The sequence below is a fragment of the Pempheris klunzingeri genome, chromosome 14 (genome assembly GCF_042242105.1).
Source record: "Pempheris klunzingeri isolate RE-2024b chromosome 14, fPemKlu1.hap1, whole genome shotgun sequence".
NCBI lineage: Eukaryota > Metazoa > Chordata > Actinopteri > Acropomatiformes > Pempheridae > Pempheris > Pempheris klunzingeri.
In genome coordinates this window covers 23,206,722-23,229,080 of record NC_092025.1, presented here as the reverse complement: position 1 = coordinate 23,229,080, position 22,359 = coordinate 23,206,722, and the positions used below count along the sequence as shown (strand labels likewise).

The following is a 22,359-nucleotide window of genomic DNA, read 5'->3' as shown; positions in this document are numbered from 1 at the left end:
TCCCACGTGTATAATCATATGATAATCATGATCAAAACTAACAAAGTGACAGTACACATTGATCGCTGTAAGTATCAAGGAATCGTGTAAACTTTCTTTTGTTGTAACAATTTAGATGTGATGATAAAGACTTTGAGAGTCTGGAAATATTTGATGTCGGTACCTTGAAAGTGCTTGAATTTGGCTCTTAAAAATCCTGCAGACCCACAAACACTGTTTTTTTTACTTCACAATAGAAAAACAGATTCAGTTTTACCAGTATATTAATCGATCCATGGATGTTTCCAGGTCCGCGCTGCTCCTCCGCCCCCTAAGCAGCACCCTCGTGGGCAGGTGAAGCGGAGGGAGGAGGTGGAGATCACGCTGGTGTGAAGGCGGCACCCTGGTGGTGGCGGCGGCGGCGAAGACGACGGCTCTGATGAACCCAGCTGGGACTTCTTAGCGGCTCCGTGCCTCTAAACGTGCTCCCAAAGGAAACCCGAGGAAACTTAAACCCTCCTGAAGGCTCCGGAGACCAGGAGAGGCTCCACACTTTGCCCTCTTGTCCTTTTCACACAACACCTCGCAGGGTCAGTGTGCTGTGGAGGAATATTGTGCCTTTTTCTCAACTACTCTCCTCTAATTTCATCGTTTCTCACACTCCCTTACACACTGTTTGTCTCCTGTTGGACTTATTTGGGGCAATATGGCCATTTTTATTCAAAGCTCATACATAATTTGGTCTATATTGTCCGCCTCTTCTACCTGGACATGGATCATTTTCACTTCTGTCAAAATATATTAATAACTGATAGAATATCTGTGGTTAATATCCTCAAATATCAGTCCTGGTCTTTTCCAAAACCTGCACTGTTTAGATCCTGTTCCTGTTCTTTGCTGTCGCTCATAGACATTGATATAGTGAAACCTGGCAGATGATGTGGCGTCCCTGTGCGAGGCCTAAATATGCAGTAAAACCTGCTAATGTAGGAGAAGATGACGTCACATTAGCCGCTCGGATCACAAATTACAGGCACCAGTTTAGACTTTGGTGGCACATCAGGTTTGTGCCGTTCACAGATTTATTTATGGATCTACAAAAAAACACACCGATCCAAGAGAGAACATGTCAAAGTGGCAACGCTTGTGCTCCAACAAACCATCGTGATCAGCACAGAGAGTCCAAAATAGAGGAACCAGTGGTATCGACTGCAAGCAAGCTAATTGTCTCAGAGAGCAGCTCAGAGCTGTTCAGATCGGTGACTGTCAGCCTCAGTTAGAGCCCCACATGGGTCTGAAGATAACAGCTGCTGGCTGTGTCAGTTCTCTCTCAGCAACGAAAATAGAAAAACTATTTTTCTAAATTGTCAAACTATACTAAACTATTTTAAATGAACCTACCTCCTCCAGTTCTTAAGCCGTGTTTCCACCGAACGCGAAGTGACTCTTCGCCTGGTGTGAGGGGAGAGCCTGGGGTCAGCCCTTCTCTCTCTCTGACATGAAAATTTGCCTGCTTTGCGTCATTTCCGCGTCCTTCGTGTTGCCCTCTGCAATTTCACGTCTTTGTATTTAATTTGCCTGCAGGAAAAATTCACTTAGTGTTTGTTGGAAACACCTTTACAGCTAAATTGATTAGACAGAGACCAACACCTTCTGATCACGACACACAGTCGTAGTCTTTCCTCAGTGAATGCGGCACTTTTTCATCCATCGACACTAGAAATGATCATTATTAGCACATGAATAATGAGGATTTCTGCTCAGTCTCACTGTGTGGCTCCTCCTCACATCTCCACAGACAGACGGACACTGAGCCTCCAGACTTTCCCCCCACAATTAGATTACTTCTATGCAACCGCGTCAAACTCGGCAGGACGTCTCCAACACAAACCAAACGCCTGGTCGTCTCCACACTCGATCAAAAAAAAAAAAAAAAAAAGAAAAAAGAAAACGCCGGCACGGACGAGGCTGGTCCTCTCCTCACGTTAACAAGGGAAAAGTGGCAATTTTTAATTGAATTGTTTTGTCCGCAGGGAGAATCTTCTAGAAAAGATGCCTTGATCAAAATAATGGATCCTTTACTTTTTTATTAATTTCTAAACCCTGCTTCTTGTGTTAGTTTTCTTTGCACCAGATGCTAAGAAATTCCTAAAGGGAGAAACGTAGCGCGTACATACATAGTCCTACTTTTTATTTTTCCCGCTCTCGTTGTAAAATAAAGATCTAGAGATGTTATTATGACACTAATGTGGCCAGTAAAGGCTGCTGGCCGAGGAGAAGGTTGACGGTTTACACTGAGGTAATGTGCAGTTTAAACATGCCTTTATTTTTAAGGAGGAAACCATCCTGAGCTGCTAGCTGTCCAGTTTAAAGAAAAAAAAAAAAAACTATACTGTCATAGTGAAGCACTTTTTGATGTCTTCTTATTCCTTTTCAGTATTGTGGATGCTACGTTGTTTGTTCAATATTTCTCGTTTTGTTTACCAGCTATATTGGTATGAATTCTTTTCTTTTATCGGCTCTTGCGTTATTTAGCCTTAAATAGCCATTGTAGTGTCTTTTTTTGATTGAAATATGACCTTTTTTTTTAAATACCAATAGTTTACAGAGAGCTTGGAGATGGATATCTGTAAAAAATAATAGCACAGCTTTTGTTTTTCCTTTTTTTGTTTTGTTGGTTTTGTTTTATTTTTTTTAGAATTAGGATTAAAACAAACCTATTAAACCTTTAGTTGAATTCGATCAGAGGAAAAGAGATATCTGTCAGCCTCGTTGCTGTGTTCTCGTTGATCTCCTTGAGATCTGAATGACATCAAACTTATTTTTGAAGTTTGCATTTACCCTGTTGTATTGACAAAAAAAAAGAAAAAGAAAGTCTCTTTTCCCGATAGAGAAGTTGTCCTTAACTTGCTACTGGTCTGAATCTGAACCCCAGTGACAAACTGCCCACGTTTTACGACGTAAGCTCTGCAGAGGCTGCTGAGCGTCATATTTACACACCAGTGGATGTTTAACTGTATTTATTGTGTACAAATAAATGTGAAATAAAGATAGCTTAAATGAAACAAACAAGACTCCATTTTTATCGTGTTTTTTTTAATTTCCCGCTCTGCTGTGTTTGGTTTTGATGCTCTCTGTTGTGTTGGGCTGTGAAGTTAGAGCGCCCCCCCACTGCACATGTTAGTCCTGCACCTGCCCCCGTTCACACACGTGGAGTTTGGCTGCTCAAAAGCTGCAGTGTTTGTCTGCAGCAGGTCGTCCTGCGTTAATATTAACGCCAAACCTCAAACCAAACGTTAAACAGTCCCTTTGATCAGACGTCTGTTAGCTGTGGGGCATTTAAATATTCATAGTTATTATTTTCCGTTATATAATCTCCAACAGCTTTTAAAGGTATTATAACAAATATAAGAAAATTATCAAGGTGATCACTAAAACAAACCAATAGACGATTCTCCTGATGGCCATGAACGCATCACAGTGAGACCAAAACTCAAATGTCTTTATTATTCAGCCTTACAGAATTATTTTAATTTATTTTATTTGTATTTTACTTTCAATAAAACTTAATAAAAGTTTTTTTTTTTGTCTTATTGCAGCGGTGATAGTTTCGCTCTCACACGTCCTGTTTGAATGACAGTAACCTCATACTTCTCAGGCTGATGAGCAGCTTAATCTCTAAAAATATTCATCTGTACACTAAAGAACAAATAATAGTAGTGGACTAAACTGAACGATATTTCTCTCTGAAGTGCAGAAAAACACTCCGTAACAGGTCAACTATGTCATATTTGTACTTGTACAACCACTGTATAGTAATCTACTGTATTATATACATATTATATACTGTAATTGTAATATACACAATATACAAAACCATTATTGTGATATAACTATATTAAGCACATAGCTGACGTATTCAAAGCAAGTGTTTTGTCCAATTTGACACAGACAGATTCCAGCAGCTAAAATGTAAATAACAAATAAATGCAATAAAGTAAAAGTCTTGTATATACAAGTATAAATAAATCACAATAGTAATAATAATGTTTTTATTTGACGCTTTTATTTTGTTAACACCGGAAGTACTCCATGTCATTCCGGCTGGCTTGACACTGGTGTGGAAAAGATGGCTGCTTCGGCGGCAACGGCGAGTTCTTCCCCCGGTTTGTGTCCAAATTACGCCGTGATTTGCTCCTTCCTGGAGCGGTACGGAGCGCTGCTGGACTTACCGGAGCTCACCTTCCCCCAGCTGGAGAGATATCTGCAGGACACATCCTCAGGTAAGGGCGGTAAAACAGCCAACTGCCGACGGGAGGAGGAGGAGAGACTTCACCGTTGCTTTAATGATAATGGTACCATGCTAGCAGGCTAGCAGCTACGCTAGCTAGTCGTGTGTTATTGTGTGGTTTTCTAACCTTCGTGTTTACTTAAATAGAAGTTTACTGCGACCCAGAGCTGCTGCTCGAAGTGGAAAAGGCACGTATGCTTAATTAAATCACAACTAAGGCGCGAACCCGCCGAATTATCCGTGGTTTTCTCTCACTTTTTAGCTTTTGAATAGGGCTTAATTTTTTCCAAGCAGCCTTTATCTGCCGTTGTAACGCTGCTCGTAACACAACACAGGCAGAAATGTGAGGCGGTTACGCCGTCTGCGGGGCGCTGGAGGCGGCGATAATTCGTGCAACACGTCGTGGGTTTTGATCACCAGCCTGTGAAGATGTCATTGTCTGTGACGGGGAGCAATTGTGCACTTTATTTACAGTTAAATTATTTTGCCATGTAGTGGGCTTCCGTCAAGGCGCCGGCAGCGGCTACAACTTCCGGCGGAGGCTTTCAAAATAACGCGCTTTTGGCGCTCAAAAACTGGATCCTGCTAGTGAATAATACGCAATCCTACAAACTGTATGCTTTCAACAACTATTAAACGCATTAGTTTATTAATTCCACGCATTTGCTGGTATGTTTTAACCAGTTATCGATCATTTTGTACGTTCATATGCGAGCAATGTTTTTACACTTCCGGTAGTGCAGCTCATTACGGTCAACTTGACTGTTTTTATTAATTGCGCATGCGCATGAAGTCTTCCTGATTGACTTAAAATTTTCACACATTGACATTTCACGCTTAATGAGTTTAAAGGGTAACAAAAACATGTTATTAAATGTGTAGGTCGACCCTCCGACCACGTTGTTTTCAGTGGCCATCTTGGAGAAACACCAGACTTTTTGCAGGAGCTGCTTTTACTCTAAACACCACTAAATAATAATACAGTAAAATAATAATAATACAGGATTGTCTTAGGTAAACATAACCATGTGTGAGGCCTTTTATTTACCTCACCTGCAGAGGTCTTTATTTGAAGCTTCTATGAGAGACAGGCCGTCATTGCTTTTTGTTAAATAACACTTTAGTATGAATCCTCCCTGTTAAACCTCACTCATTGTTTTATGCTGTTAATAGAAAGTGGACAACATCAGGACAGTCGATCAGGATGAATGAAACTTTAAACACCACCACTGTGTCCACGTGAGCCCTGTAAAAATAAACTATTCATAGTTAGTAATGACAAAGTGTGTTACAGTAGAGCTACTGTAATAAAAAAAATGATATAAAAATACAAATAAAATTCGTCTTGGCGCCTAAATTGAAACGTACGTTCACTGGACGGTAAATCATGAGATTGAATGACGTATTTCTCTCTTAATAAATCTGGCACAAGCAGCTCATTCCTCTAAAAGGCTCGACGGCTGTCAGCATTAGATTTACACTTTATGTTTCATCACCGGCAAATAACAACAACATAGACGTCTGTCTGATCCTTAAAAACCACCTTCTGAAGATGCTGCTTTTCTGATATTCTGACTGAATCGAGGAGTAACGTTCGGACTCTCTGAGGTTACAGGCAGGGTTCAGATACACTAGTGTGTGTGTGTGTGTGTGTGTGTGTATACGCTGCGCACCCCTACGACTCCAGTCATGTGTGAATGAATCATTTATTTTGGTCGACGAGGCAGTGCTGCCCTCAGACCTAGTTGGTTAAATCTGTTTTTTTGCTTCATTTGGCCGTTAAAGATACAAACACGAGGTATCAGTAACCTTTGAGGACATAAAACATTAACAACCACAGCCACTGATTCTAATATCTGTCTAATAAACTATGTGCAACTGATGCTACGCTGTGTTTAAAATGGTTAAGGCTCTAATTAAAGTTTATTTTTGTGAGTTATCAATGGTTTGGTTGTTCTGCAAAAGCTCAAAGTGATGTTTTATTTTGTGCAATCAACCAAAATCCTGAATACGTTCAGTTTGCAATGACAGAAAAACATCAAATCTTCACATTTAAGGAGATTTTTTTTGTGCTTGGAAAAATAAATCAGAAGATTATTAGATTTCCGTGATAGTTGCCAATTAACTTTATGTCAAACAGCTGATTAATCGACTGGTGGCTGCAGCTCTTGACGCGCTTATTTTCAACACTTTGTGAGTGACAACAAACTCTCTGATCTTTCCTCAGTTCCAAAGCTGCTCGTCGATCTTCACGTCAAGTTGCTGAGGAAAATCGGCAAGTCAGTGTCCGCTGACAGATGGGAGAAGTATTTAATAAAGGTAAAGGATTAGCTTCAAGTTTCTTTACACACGATGCACGTGTAATAAACTGTAATAAAACAATGTTAGTTTCATAACTGTCAAGTTAATTAGCAACTTTAACATTCAATTGGAGTCTTGTTTTGTGGCCACCTGATGAATTCAAGTACCATATTTACTCCTTATTTACGTCTTTTTACCGCTTAATGCTCCACTTTGTTTACCAGCTACTCGCTAATTCTGTCTGTGTGCTGTGAAGCGGTGGGCAGGTCGTCCACAGCGAGCTTTGCCGCTAAAGCGTGCGGTCTGTTGTGGGTTGTAAAATTGAAACAACTGGTTAAAAGAGACTAAAGGGGTCCTCAGAGCTGAGGGGGACCGGCAGAGTTTGTCTGCGGGTTCGTCACATCTTTCACATTGAACACCTGATCTATCATTAATGTGAGGAGCATTGATTTGTGCTGCTTTAAAGACAGCAGGAAAGTGACTGAAATCACATCTCCGCCTCCATGTGGCACTCAGACTTAAAGCTTTCCTAATGATTTATGCTTTCGTGAAATTGATCGTAATTTCAGAAGCAGCTGAAACCTGTTCAGACCTGCTGCAGTAACACACACCTGTCCAAACCCGACGGCTTTGAGTATAATGGATGAATGAATGAATGCATTGTTTTAGAGGTGTGCACGTGTGTGTGTCCAGGACAGATTCGACAGCAGAAGGTTCACTGATGTTATAAAGTAATCTGGAGAATCTGCATCCTGCTGTGCATTTAGAGATGTTTCTGTTGGAGCAGCGTGTCCGCTCGCTGAGCCCCGTTAATCAGCACGAGCGCCGATCCATCCATCCATTTTCTTCCCCTTTTCTGGGGGAGTCTGGTTGTAGCGGCAGCAGGTTAAGCAGGGGCCTCCTCACGGTGGGAAAGGACCCAGAAGACCCGAAGAGGATCCTGACTGGATGCCTGAACCAGCTCAACTGGCTCCTCTCGATGCAAAGGAGCAGCCTTTGTATGTCCGAGCTCCTCACCCCATCTCTAAGGCTGAGCCCAGACACCCAGCGGAGGAAACTCATTTTGGCTGCTTGTATCCACAATCTTGTACTTTCGGTCATCAGCCAGAGCTCATGACGTAGATCGACCGGTAAATCTGAACCACAACGGCCCAGTACGGCGCCGGCATTACTGCTGACGCCGCACCAATCTGTCTGTCTATGTCACGCTCTGCTTCACCTTCACACGTGAACAAGACTCTGACCGAGTGAATTTTAAATCCTTAATGTCTCTTTTCCGTAGGTCACTGATCACAAGTTTGACGTTAAAGATCTGATCATGAGTGGAGACACATTTTCAGGCCAGGTGTAAACAGAGGCGCTAAAGCTGCTCACATGTGATCAGGTGACTCAAGATGCACGTTGGTGAACAGGACCTAATGTTCAGTCTGGGCCGAGGCTGCCAGAGAGGTGCTCATAGTCCACCTATCGACATCCTTTCACTGTAACCAGGTCTGAACAGACTTTATTGATCTTGTCAGCCAGATGGGTTGTTAGTCCAACCACGGTGAACGTGTCGGCCTGTACGCCGGAGTCTAAACGCACTCCACCAAGACCCTTAACAAGAAATTTCTGAGTAAGAACATCTGATTTTCCTCGCAGGTATGCCAAGAGTTCAACACAACCTGGGCATGGGAACTCGAAGAAAAGGGATACAAGGAGCTGACGACGGAGTGCAAGACGGGGATACTTAAAGTGAGCTCACTGTTGGTTTTAGAGCGTCAGTCTGGTTTCCTCACACATTTTAACGGCTCTTTAAAAACTAATTAAGATAATTACGAGCAGCACGTGTTTCACACAGGGTTTTTATGGTATTTGGAAACATTCTGCGTCTCCCTTCTTTCCCTTAGTATTTGTGCGAGTGTCAGTTTGATGAAAATGTGAAGTTCAAAACTGCCATCAATGAGGAGGAGCCGGATAAGATGCGGCTGCAGCCGATCGGCCGGGACAAAGACGGTCAGATGTATTGGTTCCAGCTGGACCAAGACGACAATGTGCGTGTTTACGTGGAGGAGCAGGACGACCTGGACGGGTCATCGTGGAAATGCATCGTCAAGTAAGCAGATTGTTTTTGGTTTTTTTTAATAGAGCAAACACGCTGTAGGTGTTGTGAAACTAAATCTAAATGCTAATTCTCTCCAGGAAGAAAGCGAGCGCTGTGTGTTGTGCACTGTGAAGAGGTAGCGGTTATATTTATCCCCTCTTTTCCTCCTGTAGAGACAGAAATGAGTTGGCTGAGGTTGTGGCTCTGCTGAAGACACAAATTGATCCCTCGCTGTTACTAAAAGAACAGCAGAACAACCCCGATGGCGAAGGGAATAAAGAGAAAGCAGACGACGGTAAAGGTTTGACTTTTTAAATTACTTGTTTACAGATTATTAACGCCTGTTTTGTTTTTTTTCCAAAGAATATTGTAATTCAATGAAGACATGATTATCATGATCTGAACACCCTGTAGAGGTGTGTTACGTCTCTGTGGGTTTAGGTCGGCATTTATCGTTACAGCCAGTTAAAGAACAGTACAAACTTCAGTCAGAAACAAATGAACAAAACCGTATCAGCCACGACAAGCGAGTAAGGAAGGAGGGCTGCTGGCTAGAATCAGTCTGCTTTTATTTGCCAAGTATGTGAACACATACAAGGAATGTGACTTTGGCTTTTTCCACCACTCTCATGTTCTTACACACAAACAGACAAGGACAACACAGCTAAACAAATATTATTATTATTATTATTCAGTTTCCAACAACACAAAATACAGCTTTTTATATTCATATAATATATGAAATATCAAAACAAAGACACAGAACAGAAAAAGCTCCTGAAATATAACACGTGTGCTTATTAAGCAAAATAAAAATTCTAAAAGTTCAGAAACTGCATCGTCTGCAGAGGTTAGACGGTCTCTTCTGTCAGATCCAAGCCCTCCACATAATTAATGAAGGGCGTCCATATGCTCTCAAGTACTTGCTGATTAGCCTTTAAAATATCAGCAATCCTTTCTAACAGAAGGCTTGGTATCATCCATCTTATCCGCCGAGTCTGTGAGTCTTTTTCCACGACATGTTTTGGCAAAGTGAGATCTATAAATACTTGTTCTTTTTTACTATAATTGTGTTTCTGCAGATATAAAAAGCTTTGGGTGAAGTAAGATTTGTTTTTTTTAAATAATGTTTTGAATTTTTCTGTACACAGTGAAAGAAATATTTATGTAGAAGTACAGATGTAAAATCTGTGACAAAAGATGTGAAGGAGAAAACAGTTCGAAGATGCTTCTATAAATATGGGATGACAACAAATAACTATAACTAACTATAAAAGCATAAACAAAATAAACAGTTTATTATTGAACGTTAATAACATGTCAGTGGAAAGGACGCTGTGCAGCAGCAGGATGGTTTTAAGACAAAAAGAGGTTGGAGGCTGAAGATTTTACGTGACGAACACGGACGTCAAATATTTCACACAGCAAATGCGTCCTAATAGAACAAAGGTTGAAACTCATGTAAACAAAAAGTATTTTTTTTAAATCCTTGAGACAGTCAGACTAGTTTACTCCTTAATTGAAGGTATTTGCCTTTTTTTATTAATATTGTCGTTTATGTCATGTTTTCAGTTGTACTGCACTGTGTGATGGCGTGTGCTACAGACACCTGCTAGTTATTATATATAGAATTATATATATTATGTTTTATAAAGCATGTGTGTTTTTGTCAGAACAAAGGCACAACTTTCAGTTAGACAGGTGTGAAAACCAGCTATTAGTTATATCTGTGACTCTCTTCTGCGACTACATCGTTTGCAGTCATTCATGCTGTCAAAGTTGTAGAAATAAGGAATTGCAGTTCTTATATTCTAGATTCAGCTCCTCTTCGTCTGCACTGGGACTTTTACGAGCAGTCGTTTGATGTTTTGCTTTGTGTTTACATTACAGGTGAAGTTAAGAAGTCTGAGGACGAAGACAGTGAAGATGAAGACCGCAAAGACTCCAACAAAGCTGTCTGTCCAGTTTCACCAAAGACAGAGAACAGTGAGAAAGAGAAAGACCACTTGATATCAGAAACCCCTGAGGTCAAATCTTCACTGAACGGCATTGCTGAAGGCAAAAGCGACGCAGAACTCGGAGCAGAAAAGCCTGCAGAGGATCTCAGCATCAGTACAAAAGCCCAGAACATCAAAGAAGAGCCGATGGAGGTGTCCGACACTAAAACAAGCACAGCGGCAAGTGAACCCGCCCCAGAGACGGCGTGTATATCAGTGAAAGCAGAAAAAGCAGAGGAGGCGAAGAAGAACAGCGCTGAGGAGACGCAGCAGACTCTGAAGAACGACCAACAGGCCAAAATCCCTTTGAAAAAAAGAGGAATGAAGTTTAGTGAAGACTTTGAGAAAAACAGTGGCATTATAGTGCAAAACCCATCCGTTCCTCAGGTGAAGGACGCTCCTAAAGCTGACTCGGCCCCTGAGCAGACAAAGAAACCACAGAGTGTAAACGATCATGTTAACGGTGAAGTTCAGCCTGCGTCAGAGAAAGAGCTGCAGAGTCATTTGTGCGAGTCGCTAAAAGACGCTGCCGTCGACAGAGACCAGACGGCTGAAAAATCAGTGGAAAAATCAGTGGAAAAACCAGTGGAAGCCGCAGAAAATAACTCGAGTGATTTGAAGGATAAAAAGGATGAAGCTTGCGGTGCAGAAAAGGCCACGGAGGGAGTCACATCACACCAGGAAGAAAAGACAAGCCAAGATGTGCAGGTAGAAAAGGAAAGCGCCGAATCAAAAGAAAAGTCCTCTTTGAATAATGCTCTTCAGAAGTCGTCTAATCATGAAGAGCACGAAAAAATAAAAGAATCCAAACTAACAGACATAAAAGACTCGTGTGCTGTAGACAAGACGGCCACATTAAAGGAAACCGATAAACCATTAATAACTGATGAGTCAGAGAAAGTGAAACCTGAAGAAGTGAAATCAAAAGAGCCAGAGAAAAAAGCAGCCTGTGAAGACATGGACACATCAGAGTCACGTCAGCCTGAAGAAACGGCAGAGACGACTGATGCTAAAGAAGACGCAACATGTGAGACTAATGCAGAGAAGTCAGAAAACTCTGCGCCAAAAGAAAAGCCAGAAGTCGTCAAAGCGACAGAGACACAGTGTGCAGACAAAGATCAGGCAGAGAAGGCAGCTGACTCTGAAAACCCTGTGTCACCGTCTGTCGTTAAAAAGACCGAAATACTCAGAGATGACGATAATACAGAGACACGGAAAGTCACACAAGGTTCTGCAGTCATTAAAAAGCCAGACAAACCCTTAATCAGTGAGAAATCAGAGGAAACATCCAACGCCAAAGAGAGCTCGGAGTCCTCTGTTGTTAAAAAGTTAGACAAACCAGAATCATGTAAACCTGTCGAGAAGCACGACGACATCAAAGATGCAGCGAAGACCCCTGAGAAAGTAACAGCAGCCTCCGAGACCAACGCCGAGAAGACGGAAAAGCCTGAAGGAGTAAAGAAAGCTGTCAACTGTAAAGACGGTACGATACATGATGCTGCCAAGATAAGCGACTGTACGCGGGAGCCTGTGGAGGTAGAAGCACCAGCCGTTAAACAGGATCTGACAAAGCCACAAGAGGATGACAAAAGTGAGGCGCAGCCTGCAGCACCCGAGACGACAGAGGAAGTATCTGAAAGGAAAGACAAACCCTCCAGCTCTGCTGAGGAAACAAACGAGTCTGAAGAAAGCGTTAAAAAACCCAAAAGGCCAGACACAGAAGAGCAAAAGGTGTCTGAAGAAGAGCCTAAAAAAATCGAGGCAGAAACTAAAAAGGATGCTGACGAGGAAAAACCCACCGATGGTGGCGAGAAACACCCGCGTCTAGACAAAGAAAGTAAAGAGGAGTCCTCAACAGGTAAAGTCTCAAAAACTGATAAAACAAAGGAGGAGAAAGATGCTCGCAAAGAGAGCAAAACCTCCGCCAAAATGGAGGAATCTGGTCGCCACAATGCGAGCAAAGAACTCGACAGCAAATCCTCCACTGAGACGGAGAAAGAGAGTCACCCAGGCAAAGAGCCGGATGTCGAAAAGCCCATTGACGAGGAAACTAAAAGCAAAAGCGAAGAGGAGGAGCCTGCGACAAGAAAAGAGGTGGCGAACGGCCAGGAAGCCAAGGAGAAGGGTCCCCGGCGTAAATCGAAGCCCCCGGCACAACGGAGGAAGGCCGAGCTTCAGAAAGAGGAGAGAACCGGGGACTCGGAGTCCGACACGAACACGGGGAGATCCCTGCGAAGGTCGCCGAGGATCTCCAGGCCGACGCCAAAGGCGGTAGAGATCCACGACAGGAAGCTGGAGAAATCGCAGGCCGCTCCCCCGTCTGAGAAACACGAGGACGAGAAGGGTGAGAAAGAAAAAGAGGAGGGCGACGAGGAAGAGGAGGAGGAGGAGGAGGAGGTGAAAGCTGTTCAGAAGAAACCAAGAGAGAAGAAGGCCGATCAGGAGGGTCAGCCCAAACCTAAGGTACGGTTCTCCCCAGGCTGTTTACGTCTTTGTCCTTTTATGAAAGTAGACAGTCGATGTTTAATAACCGAAGGAAAAAAGTGTTTTTGCTTGTTTATTCGATCTGCTTACACCTTCTGCCGCTACGTGTGAACAGGCTAAATAATTTAACTAATAAATATCACCATTAAACTTCCCCGTTTACATTAAGACAAGAAGTTTCCATTTCCATGCTTAAATCTAAACATTTGATGAAGCAGGTTCAAAACTCTTTCAAGTTTCATTTTGTTGACATATTAGAGCCGAACGTTTTTACAGAGGGAAATTGTGGATATCTTTTATTTTTTTTTTTTTTTATACCCCATAAATCAGAAGCTGCTGTCAACAGCCAGAGGTAAAAAGATTTTCACCATGTTTTTAGGAATAAATTGTTATATAACTCATGACTCAACTCTATGAATGATATATGAACAAACCTCACTGTAAAACCCCTCAGAAAACAGGGAGGAATGACAGTGGAGAGTTTGTAAGTGTTAGTAAGGTCTGAGAGAAAACTGATTTTGAGAAAACGGCCTTTAAAGACATGAATTTAGGAGAAATCTACAAAGGCTAAAAGACAACGTGCAGTAAAATAAACACCTAAATGTGTATTCTGTGTTTTCTTTCCACCAGGCAAAATAGCCCAAACTTTCAAAATGTTTTTGCCATAAAAAGTCAAGTTTGAATGAATCTAAACTAACACATAATGGTAAATTCATTAAAAACTCATATAGTATAAGAATAGTGTCCTCTGTCTTTATTTATTAGCTTAGTTAATAAAAAGCCTTAATGCCAATCATTTCCCAAAACTTTTAGCCATGTTTTAACTTTCCTAACTGAAACCAGTGAGCCTCTGGAAGGTTAAAAAAAAGCCCTTAGACATAACAGGGTAACTTGGCTTGATCTGGGAAATGACTCTCTGTTGAACGTCAACATGTTGTGCTTGTTTAAAGGGGAGGAAGAGGAGGAAGATGAGGTGGTCCAACACGCGAACGCGGCGTAAAAAGAAAGGCTCCGAGGACGAGGAAGACAACACCGACGAGGAGTCCTCCGAGGACGAGGAGAGCGAGGACGAGGACGACAGCGACGAGGACTACAAGGTGGAGCGAACCAGGAAGAGGCGGAATCGCAACCGAGAAAGGCGAAGCTCGGACTCGTCGACGTCCTCGGACGACGACCTACCTCCAAACGACGACCCCTGCAAACACTGCGGTCTTCCGAATCACCCCGAGCTGGTGGGAAACTCTCAGCAGATGATTCTCTGTCGATTTAACTGCTTCAGCTCTTGTTTTCCAGCACTGACGCTCACATCTGTCGACGTCTCCTTTTCCAGATCTTACTGTGTGACTCGTGTGACAGCGGGTACCACACGGCCTGCCTGAGGCCTCCTCTCATGATCATCCCAGACGGAGAATGGTTCTGTCCACCCTGTCAGCACGTACGTACCCGTCAGAAGCGCCAAACATCCACGATACGAAGACACAAATGAAACACGACAGCAGCTTTAATGTTCCCGTTATCCCCTCTGCAGAAGCAGCTCTGCGACAAACTAGACGAGCAGCTCCAAAACCTCGACGCTGCTTTGAAAAAGAAGGAACGGGCTGAGAGAAGGTGAGACATTTTATTCCTCAACTGCTCGTTAAAAGTGTGCAGATACTGAGAAATGATTCCTACTGCACCAAACTCCTGTTCAGCATGAGTCACTGCTTCATAAGGCAGCATCTAATGACTATTTCTGTCACCAATTATTGTCTTGATTCATCGTTTGGTCTGTTAAACATTACAAAACTGTGAAAAATGTCCATCACAATATCCGAGAGCTCAAAGTGACCTCATCTAATGTCCTGATTTGTCCGACAAACGGCCCAAAAATCAGATTATTATTATGCAAAATCAATAAAATACGCAGATTTTCCACATTTTAGGAGCTGGAACAATCACATTTTTAGGAAATTTTGCGTCAAATAGACACTCCAATTTTAAAAAATGGCCCAAACTCTTTTAAAAATAAAGCACTTTATTCATAGCCTGTGAAATAGTAGTGTGAAACGTAGAGTAGCGAAGTCTGTAAACTGTCCAGATGATGCTTTCAATGGAGATAAATGGTCTCTGGTACACCGATGTGATGGAGCTCTAAACTACTCTAGTTGTTAATTTTTGCTTTTTTCTCATGAAATACTGGACATTTTCACATCTGCCAGCTTTTTAAAATTTTTTAAATTTAAATGAACGACAGGGGAAATGTCCCTTTAGTTAAAATGTTCGACTCTCCATGCTTGTAATTTCTTCTCCTCCAGGAAAGAGCGTCTAATTTATGTCGGAATCAGTGTTGAAAACATCATCACGCCTTCTGTAAGTACAGTAAGTGGGATTGTACTTTTTTATTATTTTATTTTTTTCCGCATTAATATTCGCCCGTTGATGTAACTTAATTAATTAATTGTAACGTAAACGCTCACTCCGTCCAGGTGGAGGTAGAGGAAGAAAAGCCAGAGATCATAATCAAAGAGAAGAAAGAATCAAAGCGAAATAAAGGTCGCAGGTCCACGAGGACGAAGAAATCCATCAGCTACAGGTGCGTGTGCTCGGAGACGTACTTTTTATTAGATTTAATAAGAAGATTATTCTGCCAGCGGTTTCTCTGTACACTCATTTTAATGTAAATTACACATTCAGTGGTGCTTTGACTCAAGTTTTAGACTAGAAATACCAGATAAAAGTCATGAAGAGGAAAGAAAACAGATATGAGCTATTTAAATCAAATAAAAATACAAGTTAGGAATTAAACTACTTACAGATATTACATTAAAAGGCTATATATACTTTGCATTGTACTCATCACAGTAACTTTAACCCTATAAGTGAAGTGTTTAAATATTCAGTGGTGCAGCTCCAGCAACCATAACCTGTGTGTATGGTATTATAATTATTGGTATATAGGTAAATATAATGAAGTATGAGGTGTCAAAGTACATCAGATATGTGCAGTTTAAAGTGATGATACAATACTAAGAGTACTGTGTGTATATAAGAGACATGAGTAGCAAACAATATAAAAATAGTCATGTAATGTCATAGCGGCGCCACAGAATCCCAGCGAGGCGATAACGATGTGACATCTGTTTTAATTTCACAGGTTTGATGAATTCGATGAGGCGATCGAGGAGGCAATTGAGGAAGACATCAAAGAAGCCGAGGGCGGAGGTGAGAGGACACGAGTTCTCACTCCCACTCTTTTTTTACATTTGGTGTGAATTAATTTTATTTCTGTTGCAGAATTGGGCCTTGAATTTAATTAATTAGTGATATTTTGCTGAATGAGGCCTTAAACTTAACTCGCTGATACACGTAGACGCCCTCAGCTGCACACACACACACACACACGTTATTAAACACAGTCCAATGCATAGAAAATATTTACCAGGTCAGAACACTTTCTCGCCAAGACTTAGATGAAAAGAAATCCACAATGCTACATAACAGACTTTTACCTGCAGACAGTCCAGGCTAACAGTTTCCAGTCTTAATGCTAAGCTAAGTTAAGCAGCTGCTGGTTTTAGCTTCATATTTAGAGGACTGATGTGAAAATGGTGTCGATCTTCGTGTCCGATTCTTAATAATCTTAAACTTAGTGATATTTCTGAAGGTGTCCGTGAAATGAGGAGGGTGTTTTGTTTTTTTAACAGGAGCCGGCCGGGGTAAAGACATGGCCAACATCACGGGCCACAGAGGAAAGGACATGTCCACCATCCTCCACCAAGGGGACGAGGGCAAGGAGAACGGCCGCCCGCCGCGACCCATCCTCGGCCAGCGCAGGAAAAAACGCCGGCGGCTGAACGACCTGGACAGCGACAGCACCGTGGATGAGGAGGAAAGCGAGGAAGAGTTCCGCCTCAGTGAAAGGTACGAGCAGAGACGAGAAGAGCGCGGTTCGCTCACAGCTGAATTCTGAACCAAAGATTTATTCACACGTGTGCGTTTGCGTGTGTTCCTGCAGCTCGGAGGAAGAGTTCGTCGTGTCAGAAAACGACTCGGAGGCGGAAACTGAAGCGGACTCCAACAACAGCGACTTCGGCAGCAACAGCAGCGGTAAACGCCGAACTTCTTCTTCGAGGACCAAGAAGCCTCCCAAACGACGGCGGAGCTCCAGGAAGCGGCGGCGACCGAGAGGGTACTCGGACGATGAAGAGGAGGAGGAGACAGAGGAGGATGAAGATGAAATAGGTACATGGATTGTATTATCTAGTACCTGTTTTAGGCCACACAGGCCTTTAAACTGCTGAATAATCTGCTGGTACCTGTTGCTGCAGCGGTTTCGTGCACACAGATTTGTAGATGTAAACTTGGCTCTACTTTTTCATCAGTTTTAAACCCCAAATAATCCCATAAAAACATGTTTCTATAAATTCCTACACAGGATAAAGTAGATTTGGTGCTGAATGGTTTTATCACAGGACTTTAACCCAAGAAAAGAGGATTCAACTCCTGTTAAACCAGCAGTATCTTTTATATTTCTGTCCTCTTTTATTATTTTCAGTCGCAGTTTGTTTATGTTCAGGTGCCAAAATTACTTCAAATACAAATATTAAAGGCAGAGCACATTAAACACAAAATATCCCGTTTCCAACATGCACATGGTGCAAGTAGCATCTGCCTTTTCCACCAGCAGACACTGACCTCTTCTGGAGCCTGTTCTGCACTACAGCACATCCCCTGAATGCAGCATCTCTCAATCAGTTTAATAGTAAGAGGAGCGTTATGTAGATATTTCCCTCTTGGCAAGGAGACAAACCTAAATTAACCCTTTAGCTTAAGTATTCAGACTCAGGATGTTTAGTTTCATGCTTCAGTCACCACTATGGTGGTAAAGTTTACTGTAAACTGGCTCCACTGACACACATGAGACTTTGGCTTAACAGCAATAACATTTTAACATTAAAGCACAAGTTCACAGATAAAACATTTCTCTTTCTCATCACGTTTTCCCCACACGAACAACATGCTAATGTCATTAGCTTAAGCCTATGGCATTTTACATTGCATAAATTAGCCTAGCAGCTAGAAGCCTCTTCCTCTACTCACAGCTTAATAAATTACAGGTGTTATTTATCATTTTTCTTGCTCATCGCTGGTTTAAGTCACCGCACCTCCTGTCGGAACAGCCGATGTTGTCGAGGTGACGAGTGAGCTGATTGGTCGGCGGCATGTAGCCTAAACTTTTAAGAGATAAGGGCCCCTTAAGATCTTCTGGGGGATACTTAAGTGAGAAAATACTAATACTTAAGTAGCTAAGAGCAAATACTTAGAGGCCAAAGGGGATTTCTCTTACAACATCTTAAGGAAATCACTGTGATGATTAAAGAGCAACCTTAGCTTAAGTGCTTTTATGCAACCAGACACGGTAATACCATAATACCGCCAGGCCTCTAACATTAATTATTGTTGTGTCGGCCTAAAAATATGTCTCATAAAGTGTGTTTACTAGCAGAAGTCTTCTAATGTTCCATATTCATGAGGTCTAATTTTCAGATTTACAGTGATAAAATATTCAGCACATGAATATTCATACTGTCGTTGAAACACCTGTATGTGCCGAACAGGCCGCAGCTGTTTACCCGTACATTCTTACTAATTGTTATTGTATGTGTGTGTGTGTGTGTGTGCGTCCAGTGACCGAAGGCTCCAGTGAGTTCAGCGACAGCGACCTGGACGTGAGTCGGCGGCGGTCTCGGCGCAGTCAGAAGAAGCAGGTGAACTACTGCGAGACGTCCGAGTCCGAAGGCTCTCAGGTAGAAACCAACCGGGCCAAAGTGAAACCCAGACGGTGCCAGGACAGCTCGGAGAGCGAAGGTCAGTCACTAAAACACACTAAAAACACTTTTATTCTATGGAAACATGAGGTCAGAGTGCCGCTGTCTTAAGAGTCCTGCTGGGAAAGTTTCTTTGTGACGTTATTTGTCTTCTTTTCTGGTAGAAACTGAAACATGAAGTCCCTCCAGATAAACTAATGTAGCGTCGTGTTTAAAAACCTTTTCAGCACCACGGACAGCGACGCCTGAGCTGAATGAACGACAGAGTCACTACGTGTTATTTAATTTAACCCGTTCATTCATTCATTTACGTTTTTTTTTGGTTATTGGACAGTTTTTTTAGTTTTTATCGCTGAAAGACGAAGCAGAATTACATGTTTGAATTAAAGCGTTTGGATTAAAGGGGACCTCGCTGCCCACATCGTCCGTCCGTCCTGGATCAGATCTAATCCAGCTGGTACCTAAACCTGCTTTTAGCTAAGATTAAGATCTGATCGCAGGAAGATCGGCTAGAGAAATTAGACTGATGTTTGTGCCTGGATTTATCCCAACGTCCTGGATCAATCTACTGCTCCCGACAGGCGACCCATCTTTAAAAAAAATTATATATATATATTCTTTTCTTTTTGTAATTAAATGATTGCCCATCCCTGGTGTATGGACGGAGAGAGCGTTGTCTGTTAGTCTGTCAGGGTTATAATATGATCAGAAGTTGATTTAAAGGACGGCTTTTAACACACCAACAAAATATCACACAGATACAAACATGTTAAAATACCAAATATCAGGAATATGGAAGTTAAGTGAAAAATAAAGAATAAAACAACTTTTAACTTACCTGAAATAGAAACCTCAGGGTTTAAAATTCACTAGTCAAGTAATTAATACCACAAATAATCACAAAGAAAAGCATTTGATAGCTGAAAATAAGTTCTTTACAATCAGAGTTCCTTCAAAGCCCCCAAAGTTTAATTTACACGATCGCTCATGTAAACCAAAAGTCTTTTAATATTTCGGAACAGAAACGATCCCTGCAATCGCATTTATCGGTTATGGTTATGGTTTCCTCCTAAAGTGTTTACTTTATCCCAGACGGTGACAATAATTTCTCCACGATGTTCTGAGCTTGTTGCTGAAACCCGACTTCCTAACTGTAACAGACTCACAGTTAAAATAAATAAATAACCATGTTTATATGACATTTTATGCCTTTTTGCAGATGTCATGTATTGAAAAGTGAGTTTTGTTTGCCTATTTTGGTCATAAACTAAATCCTAGATATCAAACTGGTGTTTGCAGGATTTATTTTATGGCCACAAATTACAGTGATTTGATATATTTCCATTTTTATCACAATAAATGAGCTACAGAGGAGCAACAAAAGGTTTCTGCTCACATGTGGGGAGTCAGACTGTTTACAGCGTGAAATTACTCGACAAATCCTATTAAAGATGAAGGAAATGCAGACGTGCTGCAGGGTGTTTCTCCTTTGTTTAGGTTTATTAGATTGAGTTGGATCAGAGTGATTTATCGCTCGGCTTTAATCGGCTGTTTAATCGCTTTAAAAACACAAAAAACGAGTTAGGTTTGGCGCACACAGTGTAAACAGGAGAGAGGTCGTGTTTCAGCTTTGGTTCAGCTCTTCATGCTAATGATGGCCGAACTACAGGTGGCTAACGGTGTTCGTGTCGTTTTCTTCTCCCAGCGAGTTTCTCCAGAGACTCCGAGGAGGATTCGAGGGATCGGAGGGTGAAGAGGAGGGCCGACTCCTCCGAGGAAGACTCCCGGCAGCGGCGCCGACGGCTGGCGCTGAAACGCAGGAGAGCGTCCGAAGAAGACGACTCGGACGACGACTCGGAGGACGAATCGTCGGAGGAGGACCGTCCCATCCGCAAACGGGTGAACCGCATCGACTCGGACGACTCGGACGAGGAGCAGGACGAGAAACTGAAAGAGAAAAAAGTGGAAAAAGCGGACGAGGAGTCAAAGGGAACAAACCCAGTGGACAGCAATCCTGTGGAGCTGCCACCCACCAACGGACAGAGCCCCGTAAAGACCCTCGAGGGCGTCGTCGGCCGGCCCCCTGCCGCCGCCGCAGCCGCTCCGGGCCTCGTCCCGCCTCTGGAGCCGCCCAAAAACATCAGTGCCACACCGGCTGCCGCCATGCCACCCAACGGTCTGGCTGGTCAGGAGATGGCGGCGCAGGACGAAGACGAAGACGACCTGTTAGGCGTCACAGACCTCGTGGACTACGTCTGCAATAACGAAGAATTGTAAAAACAAAACGGTGTACTGTTTCATTTTTTTGTGGTATTGTATTTTTATATCGCTTAACTTTATTATTCCCTCCCGCACCAACACTTCCTCGTCGTCCTTTTTACTCGCCTCACCTGGAGCTCGAGTCTCGGCGACTGTGGATCCCTGTCGCCAGTGGGATCGTGCAGTGGATAAGGGCACCAAACTACAGACTCTCTCGCTTCGTTCGGTCATAACCAACTCACCACATCCTCCAGCTCCACTGCCAAACCACCTCCTGTCGTCCAAAAAACCTCTCGCTCATCTCCACGTTTTATTATTTCCTCACATCCAATATTTCTACGAGTTTTGGCTCCTCTGGTCGTCGGCATTGGTGGAAAATTGGCTCTGAAGATATTTTTTTTTGTGGGGAAACCGTTAAAAGTTGCCTGTTTGAGACCCAAATGGTTTGGATTTTCAACATTTTTTAGGAGTACAGTCATTCCATGATGAATTTGAAGTTGTGGGCATCTCTTAAAAATGAATTATGGTTTTACAGTTTAATACTTAAAGGAATATTTCGACATTTTAGGAGAAAGTGCTCATTTATTTAAGGTGGATGTGATTATTGATGCAAAGCCAGCAGCTGCTTAGCTTAGCTTAGCTTAGCTTAGCTTAGCTTAGCTTACTGTTTACTGTAGCATAAACATTTTATGGTATTTGTAGTAATATTTGAATATTAATATTTGAACCGTAGTCCGAAAGAAACAAAAACTACCTACCAACACCTCTTTGGCTCACTGTTTATCAGCATGTTATTATAAAAAGGCAGATCGCCCTCCGTAAAACAGTATTTTAAAGGATAACTCTGGTCTGTTTAAACCTATTTTTATACATTTTCTCTTCAAAATGACTTGTAGGTACCAAAAGTTTAGGAATCGGTCCGATCGTTATGGAAAGGAAATCAGCCTTTATGTCGCTCTTTTCAAACACACCAGACTCCACTCACAAAAATGGTCATTTTACATAGCAGGACACGGGTGCTGCTGGTCCAGTTGCTGTGAGTTTGGGGTTTTAATATGCTAGCTCGGATTCAAGCTAACTCTAAATCGCACAATCGCACTAACTAACGAACCAATCGAGACAGCGGTCGATCGGGAACTCCTGTGTTTTACCAAGTAA

The 22,359-nt window shown here is 42.3% G+C and overlaps 3 protein-coding genes across 4 annotated transcripts in view; 2 read left to right on the top strand and 1 right to left on the bottom strand.

Annotated features, from left to right (window-relative positions):
* The window catches only part of LOC139213035 (F-BAR and double SH3 domains protein 2-like), a 33,820-nt gene extending 31,201 nt beyond the window's left edge, over positions 1-2,619 (top strand). The window contains exon 20 of the mRNA XM_070843643.1: positions 289-2,619. Coding sequence (XP_070699744.1) covers positions 289-372 — 84 coding nt within the window. The 3' untranslated portion in view covers positions 373-2,619. The remainder of the gene's footprint in view (positions 1-288) is intronic.
* mpzl1l (myelin protein zero-like 1 like) overlaps positions 1-11,685 on the bottom strand; it is a 158,945-nt gene extending 147,260 nt beyond the window's left edge. Inside the window, exon 1 of the mRNA XM_070843335.1 lies at positions 11,677-11,685. The gene's annotated coding sequence lies outside the window, so the exon portion shown is untranslated. The remainder of the gene's footprint in view (positions 1-11,676) is intronic.
* On the top strand, positions 4,109-21,666 carry rsf1b.1 (remodeling and spacing factor 1b, tandem duplicate 1). 2 transcript variants are annotated; one of them, XM_070843332.1, is made up of 16 exons: positions 4,109-4,262; positions 6,498-6,589; positions 8,213-8,305; positions 8,461-8,666; positions 8,828-8,955; positions 10,545-13,114; positions 14,086-14,367; positions 14,466-14,570; positions 14,664-14,743; positions 15,430-15,484; positions 15,601-15,707; positions 16,269-16,336; positions 16,819-17,035; positions 17,130-17,356; positions 18,803-18,982; positions 20,648-21,666. In XM_070843332.1, exons 1-16 carry the CDS (start codon positions 4,109-4,111, stop codon positions 21,217-21,219), a joined length of 5,136 nt encoding a protein of 1,711 aa, XP_070699433.1. In that variant the 3' UTR covers positions 21,220-21,666. The 2 variants fall into 2 exon arrangements, with proteins under 2 accessions (XP_070699433.1, XP_070699432.1); XM_070843331.1 differs by having other exon boundaries at positions 15,430-15,493.
* Positions 21,667-22,359: the final 693 nt, after the last annotated feature.

Coding starts and splice junctions, on each gene's coding strand:
- rsf1b.1 (XM_070843331.1), top strand. CDS start 4,109: ATGGCTGCTTCGGCGGCAACGGCGAGTTCTTCCCCCGGTTTGTGTCCA. Junction 8,956..10,544: donor GAAAGCAGACGACGGTAAAG/GTTTGACTTTTT, acceptor TTTACATTACAG/GTGAAGTTAAGAAGTCTGAG. Junction 17,036..17,129: donor GAGTTCCGCCTCAGTGAAAG/GTACGAGCAGAG, acceptor GTGTTCCTGCAG/CTCGGAGGAAGAGTTCGTCG.